General features: G+C 37.4%; 1 protein-coding gene across 1 annotated transcript; it reads right to left on the reverse strand.

Moving 5' to 3' along the window:
* Positions 1 to 2,972: 2,972 nt before the first annotated feature.
* On the reverse strand, positions 2,973 to 6,878 carry LOC136203221 (uncharacterized GPI-anchored protein At4g28100). The gene is made up of 2 exons (XM_065994323.1): positions 6,042 to 6,878; positions 2,973 to 3,468 (listed from the first exon to the last, which is right to left on the reverse strand). The coding sequence occupies exons 1-2, from the start codon at positions 6,690 to 6,692 to the stop codon at positions 3,127 to 3,129; spliced, it is 993 nt and encodes a 330-aa protein (XP_065850395.1). The 5' UTR covers positions 6,693 to 6,878; the 3' UTR covers positions 2,973 to 3,126.
* Between the last annotated feature and the right edge of the window lie 281 nt (positions 6,879 to 7,159).

Genomic DNA, 7,159 nt, shown 5'->3' on the forward strand with positions numbered 1-7,159 from the left:
GTGCTGTATGTGGGAATACATCCAGAATCGGTTTTAACAACCCCAACTCCCTATCACTAACGATAACAGTCGGGTTGAGATCAAACCCAATCAAAACCCTCAGCCGCTGCAGGACCCAACGGTAACTTCCTTCAGTCTCATCTTTAATGATGGCATATGCGATCTTGAAATTGTTATTGCAAGGCGTCATCCCAACAATTTCAACAAATGGCATTTTGTACTTGTTGGTTTTGTATGTGGAATCAATGCCGATGTACCAGTGATAAGTCCTGAATAAATCTACTGATTCTGGATGTGCCATAAACACATGTGTAATGACGCTGGAATCACCCTCAGTTTGCGTATAAAGAGCATACTTGTTCTCGAGAGCGATGTGATAGAACTGACTAGCCAAGTCTCTACCTTCAAACCCATCATTCCTCATCTTATCTCTATAGTTGTAGACGTGTTTAATTGTTGGGTGGTCTTCAGGATGCTTTTCTTTAACGGCTGCTAAAATAGCACAAGGCTTCGCTTGAGCCGAACTCATATCACGAACGATTAATTTAGATGCGATACTGAGTCCGCTCATCTGCCGACTTCCCTCTGGATACACACGTAACGAATGATTGTGCTGACCAGTTAATCCAGCCTTAGCCTTTATACTCCAACCAGTAAGGTCTGACCGTTGATAGGCTTTGATCTCAAATTTACACCTGCACGCTTTAGTTTTCGTTTTTCGTATTAACCCTGCGTCATCTTGTTTCCCTCTGTAGCGTTCACCCCGTGAACATCTCAATTTCTTTTTCTTTCCACCATTTTTATGCGAAGATATTGTAATCTCAAACCCAATTCGAATAGCTACCTGTTTTGCCCAACTAACAGCATCTTCACACGAAGCAAAAACAGTGTCCGTTATAAAACGAGAACTGTAATCAATACCATCCGGTTGCCAATCTTCTAACGGTTCCTTAATATATAAAAAATGCATAATATGTATTAACAATATGTAAAAAAATGTTGAAAAATGACATTCGGTTACATAGTAGGTATTAATAATACATTTAAAAATATAAAAATATAAATTTAGGACTTAGTCGGGTTAAAAATTATAATTCCGAGCTTGTTCGGGCCTCGTATAGGCTAAACGGACAGCAAGCCCGGTTAAAATGGCAAAAATTGGGATATTTTTGCCTAAATGGGCAGCCTGCCCGTTCCACCGTACGTGGGAACGGGCAGGCCACGCCACTTCGGCCTACGGCCGAACGAGCGGCAGGCGATGCTCGTTCCGCAGGCCGAACGGTCAGCGCGTGCTGCTCGTTCGGCTGGCGGAACGAACGGCGCATGCCGCTCGTTCCGTAGGCCGAACGAGCGGCGCATGCCGCTCGTCCGCACGGACGAACGGGCAGTTCGTCCGTTTGACCGTGCGGCCGAGCAGCATCGGCCGTCCGTTTAGGCCAAAACATAAAAAAAAAAAAAAAAAAATTCGAAAAATGAAATTTTAATTTAAATTTATATAGTAGGATTACCTCGTGTACGAAATCATGGTCTTCGGGAATGCTTGGGTCCATTTTCGTCCAATTAGAATTTTTAGGCTTGGGAGAGAAAGAGAGGAAATTGTTTTTTGGGGTTTTGAGTTTAAATTATGAGGAGGGCATAATTGTCAAAATATGGCGGTAGTCGTAAAAAATATTGCGGTAAATAGCATTACCCTTTATTTTTTATTGCACTAACCCTCCGATAGATTAGAAAAGTCATCTTTGAACCTAAAATCGATTAAAAAACAATATTCATTTTATCTACATAAAAAATTTGTATTTTTAATAATTCAAATAAAAAACAAGATTTTTTTTATATATATCTACAATGTAATTATAGAAAAATTATAAAAAAACCTTTTATCGAATTGATAAAAATAATGAAAAATACAATTTTAAATATAAATGAAATAAACATCACTCTTTTTTCTCCGAATTTTCTTTGTGAGATTCTGTCGGATGATCGGGTGGGAATTAGTTTCCCCAAACTAATCCCGGGTTAGGTTTTGGTTTTTGTTGTTTTCGTTCCCTTCCCTACCAAAAAAAACATCACTCTTTTAAATTAAATTTTCATATCTATCTAATTAATTAGCAACTGACAAGCAATGACTCGATATAAGCTAAAAATATATAATCAGAATTTGTTAAAATAAAAAAATAAAAGATGAAGTGCTCATTTCACCAAAATTAAAATCGTCAGTACCTTATGATGTCTTTTGCCTTATTAATAATTTATTAGCAATTAATTAGCCGTGACAATTTTAGCACGACAATGCAATTTACAGAAATAACTCGACTGAAACACACCATCAATACAATTATCATTTTTTCAATATTTACATCATATATAACCATATAAAACATATATATAAGCCTTAATTTGCTCCTGAACTTCTCCAAAAAGTTTCATTATCCCCTGAATTTTCAAAGTGTCCCGATAGCCCCCTCAACTTGTATAAAATGTTCAGTTAGCCCCCCGAATTTACGTAAAATGTAATCAATTGATCACTCGGTCGTAAAAAAGTAAGTTAAATTAGAAAAATGTATTTCACGCATCTTAGAATGTTATTACATAATTAAAAAAAATAGATTAAAAATAAAGTTATTGTTTGTTGAACTATACAACTTGTCTTCTCTAATATTAGAACAGTATACCCCGATTTTAATCGTTTTACTTTTTTTAAGACTCGTACAATACATCTTCCGCATTTAACTTACTTTTCTTTTTTGCAACCGAGTGATCAATTAATTACATTTTGCGCAAATTCAAGAGGCTAACTGGACATTTTTGCAAGTTAAGGTGGCTATCGGGACACTTTGAAAGTTTAGGAGACCAATCAAGCTTTTTGGACAAATTCAGAAGGCAAATGATATATTAAGCCTATATATAACGTAACACGATTTTGAGACGAAAATAAAAACCAAAAATTGCCGACCCTAACTAAGATACCATGATTGAAAATTCAATTGGGACTTCATTAGTCAGGAGAAACAGTTAAAATCTACTACTCACAATGACTAAAACAACATGATCATGATGCCATTAACAACATAGGAAACCAGTGAACTAAAAACTGATACAAATGGCAACAACAATTTCACTAATTCTCTAAAATTTGTTGAATGATACACTAAACACAGCATGTAACAAGCAAACTAGAACAACTGAGAGATAGATGAATCCTTGATTCAAGATTAACAAAGAATCGTTGGACATTTCATTAGAATCAACGGCCAGGGGCATTCCGTCACTATTCAGAGTGCAAGATTGAGGATCTGAGCCATCCGTATTCATCATCATCGCTCTTAGAACTGCAGAAACTGTGTGAATGTAAGCCGTTCGATTCTTCGCTAGAAGCCATGTCAGTCCCATCAGCTGACAATCTTTGTTGTGCATTTTGGTTGTCCTTTCTTCTGATTTGCTTGTGTTCAATGATTTCTTGTTGTTAAGCTGCATTTAATTAGTAATATCGGTTATAAAACGAACATTATATCTGTTTTTAATTGTAATTTAAGCGACATTTGATGCATTCGACCTGTGAATTCTTATTTGTATGCAAATGTAGCTTGTAATTAACGACTCTATGAAGTGTGTCGAGTACTCTCCGTTAAAATGTGCTCGTTCAGGCGTTAAAACACGGAGGGTGCACAAGAATAAGAGTACAATTGGCAAATGATACCAAATAGAAATAGAGAGGGGCTCGAACGACAAAATCTAAGAAGTACAAGGGTAAAACTTGTGTTTTTTCTTTTGTAAAACTCACATTTGTTGCAACATTCTATCTGATATCTGTTTAACTGTAGTTTAAGTGAAAAAAATCGCCATTTTTCGCCCTTTACTTGACAAAATTTGCTAAGTCGGCCCTTTGTATTTGCATTTGATCACATTTGACCTGTAATTTTCAATTGTATGCAAATGTAGCTCGTACTTAACGACTCTATGAAGCGTGTCTGAGTACTCTCCGTTAAAGTGTGCTTGTTTTAAGGGAGGGTGCATGATACGCTTCACGAATTGCACGAGAATAAGAATATAATTGGCAAATGACACCAAATAGAAATAGAAAGGGCTCAATCGACAATATCGAAGAAGTACAAGGGCAAAAATTGTGTTTTTCTTTTGTAGAAGAGACGGAAAATTCATCAAAAAACATAACATCAAAACACCAAGTATCAAAACGATTTATGCATATGTTCAGTGGCGGACACAGAGAGGGGCCTGGGCCCAGGCCCCCCAGCCGCCGAAATCACCCCTAACAGGGATGGTCCGGCCCCCTTGTCTCCGGAAGATTGGGTTTGAGGGTGTCAAGATAACGTGGAAAAAAGAATTTACAAATGTAAAATTGACCCGAATACAGTTTCGCCACTGCATATATTGAGTTGAAAAACTAAACATTGCTATGGTGAATCCTTTAAAACTCAAAAATCGAGTTTAATTCGAATTCATCTATGGTGATTCGCCAAATTTCCCAGCTAGCAAAAAACACAGAGAGAAGAATCTAAAACAAAAGGAAGAGTACAAAACACAATATACAATTATCGAATGGTACAAAAAATATCTGTTGCAGAATAGTTTACAGCCATGGATTTTCTAAAAAAAGATTTTCAGGACCACAAAAATCTTAGCAATTAACACTTAGTAGTGAAAAACTGAAAACTACCATGAATGGAAACACTGGAATTGTAACAACCCATTTAGGAGCGGGTGGCTCCCGGATTGAAGGTAGTGGTCCTAAAGGATTAGGGTTAGGATTAGGTAGAAATGAACCGAATTCCACATCAGACATGAAAAAGAAGTGATTGTGCTTTACTAAGTGTATTTCTAGACGCGTTTTAAAGCCATAAGGGATGACAATTACGCGTTTTAAAGCCATAAAGGATGACAATTGGGCAGGAATAAACCGAATCTCACGTTCGTAGCCCGTAGACGCGTTTTAAAGCCATGAATAAAGCCCAATCATTAGAATTTGGACCAAATTGGACAATAGTTTTAAAGCCATAAAGGATGACAATTGGGCAGGAATAAACCGAATCTCACTTTCGTAGACACGTTTTAAAGCCATGAATGAAGCCCAATCATTAGAATTTGGACCAAATCGGACAATAGTTTTAAAGCCATAAAGGATGACAATTGGGTAGGAATAAACCGAATCTCACTTTCGTAGACACGTCTTAAAGCCATGAATGGAGCCCAATAATTAGAATTTGGACCAAATCTGAGCTGTTACAGTAATGGCCTAATAAATGAAGCTAGATAACCCCATTACCAATTCGGCATTAGTTAAGGAAAAAGACCAAATTTGTGACAAAGATTGTTTCCAAAAATAATCCAAAACACAACAAATTTGGGAACTTTTAGTTACAAATCTTTGGACCCAAAAATTCAAATGAATTAATAATAGGAAATACAAAAAAAAAATTTACCAAATTGAAGAAATATTTATAAAGAAAGTTAGCATCTTTTATGAGCCGTGTTGTACACGCTGCAAGCCCATTGTGCATTTGCGGTGTGCGGTGTGTCAGAGATTAATATAACATCTACGATTGGACCTTAACTATTAACTATCCGCTTGTTGTTGGTTAAATTGGTTCTATGACATGGTATTGGAGCATCTAGGACCAAATGGTTGTCATGGAACAGATTGAACTAAAACCCGAGTTGATAGTTAAGGCACAATCATATATCTTATATTAATCTCTGACATATCCCACATGCAAATGTCCATTGCGCTTGCAGCGTGCACAAAAGAGACCCATCCCACCATGTGTTTTAATTCCATAAATTAATAAGATTGTCAGGACTCTCTCGACCGTTTGGTCCTAGAGGCTCTGATATCATGTCATGAAAATGATTTAACTAAAAGCTCGAGCTAATAGTTAAATTAGTTAAATGCTCAATCATATATCTTGTATTAATCTCTTACCATCAAGGTTCGAGTTCTGACAAACTCATTCTTTCGTGCTTCATCTAGATAATGAATTGGAACAAAAACAAACAAAATCAAGAACCAGATAAAGAAAACTCACAGAATGTAGGCTTTTCAAGCACTTGGAGCAGCCACCAAGACCAGGAAATTGATTAACATTAGAGCTACTACTCAAACAATCTTTCTCTAATCTTCTCACCCTTTTATCTCCAACAAGAATTCCCCTTTCATTTGTGGAAAAAGCATCAGAACAGCTAAGTGGATGCAATCTAATCCCACAATAACAATACACAACATCACAAGTCTCATTAGGTTTAATCAATTCAACTCCTTTAGCTCTCAACGCCTTACCAAGATCATCCACACAAGTTTCAGAGTCATCAGGCAGCAATGGAAGGTCAATTGCCGCCTGAGCTACTCTCCGGCTACTCCCGAGAGCAGTAGCAGAGTAAGCAGAGTAAAGCCAGGCAGCTAGAACAGGGCAACACCTGCTTTTCTGAAGCTCCCCTCTCGTTCTGGCATTTCCACAAGCACCTTTTATGCTATGGAAGAGTTCATCCGGAAGATCTAATGGACATCCCTCGACATTGGATTGTTCAGGGAAAGCGGGGATTGTTGCCGGCGGTGATGAATTGGGGATGAATGATTGAACTGTTGCTGGGTCAGGGTTTGAGAGAGCTGAATTGAGGAAAGGGAAAGTGGAGGAGAGGGAGAGGAAGAGGAAGGGGAGAACCCAGTTGCCGGAGAACATTTGGGTAGTGGGTGAGGTGAAAGATTAGAGCTTTATCCGTGAAAAATGGGGGGAGAGAATTGGGGGAGATGAGGTGAGGAGGAGCATTGGGTTTTGGGGAAAAAAGAAGAAAGGGAAAGATGAAAATGGTGGGGATGGGTTGAGGATGAAGAAAAGAAGTGAGGAGAAAGTGGGGTTGGGGGGAATTTGGCTTTTTTAGGTACTTTGTTTAGATCTAATTTATAGAAGGGGGAGTTAAAGTTAGTGGGGATTAGTAAATGTTTAATAGTATCATGAACAAATCATTCTTTGTGCAAAGTTTTATTTAGGGTTTAAAAAGTTTGATTAGATAACCTAACTTTTAAAATGTTCTCATAGTTGTTTCAATTTGCTTAAAATGTTTTGATAGTCTTCTCAACTTGTTTAAAATATAGGATCTGTTTATTTTATCTAGGTCTAAACCATACGTAGCCCCCTGAACTTGTCAC

Source organism: Euphorbia lathyris, chromosome 8, assembly GCF_963576675.1.
Source record: "Euphorbia lathyris chromosome 8, ddEupLath1.1, whole genome shotgun sequence".
Classification (NCBI taxonomy): domain Eukaryota; kingdom Viridiplantae; phylum Streptophyta; class Magnoliopsida; order Malpighiales; family Euphorbiaceae; genus Euphorbia; species Euphorbia lathyris.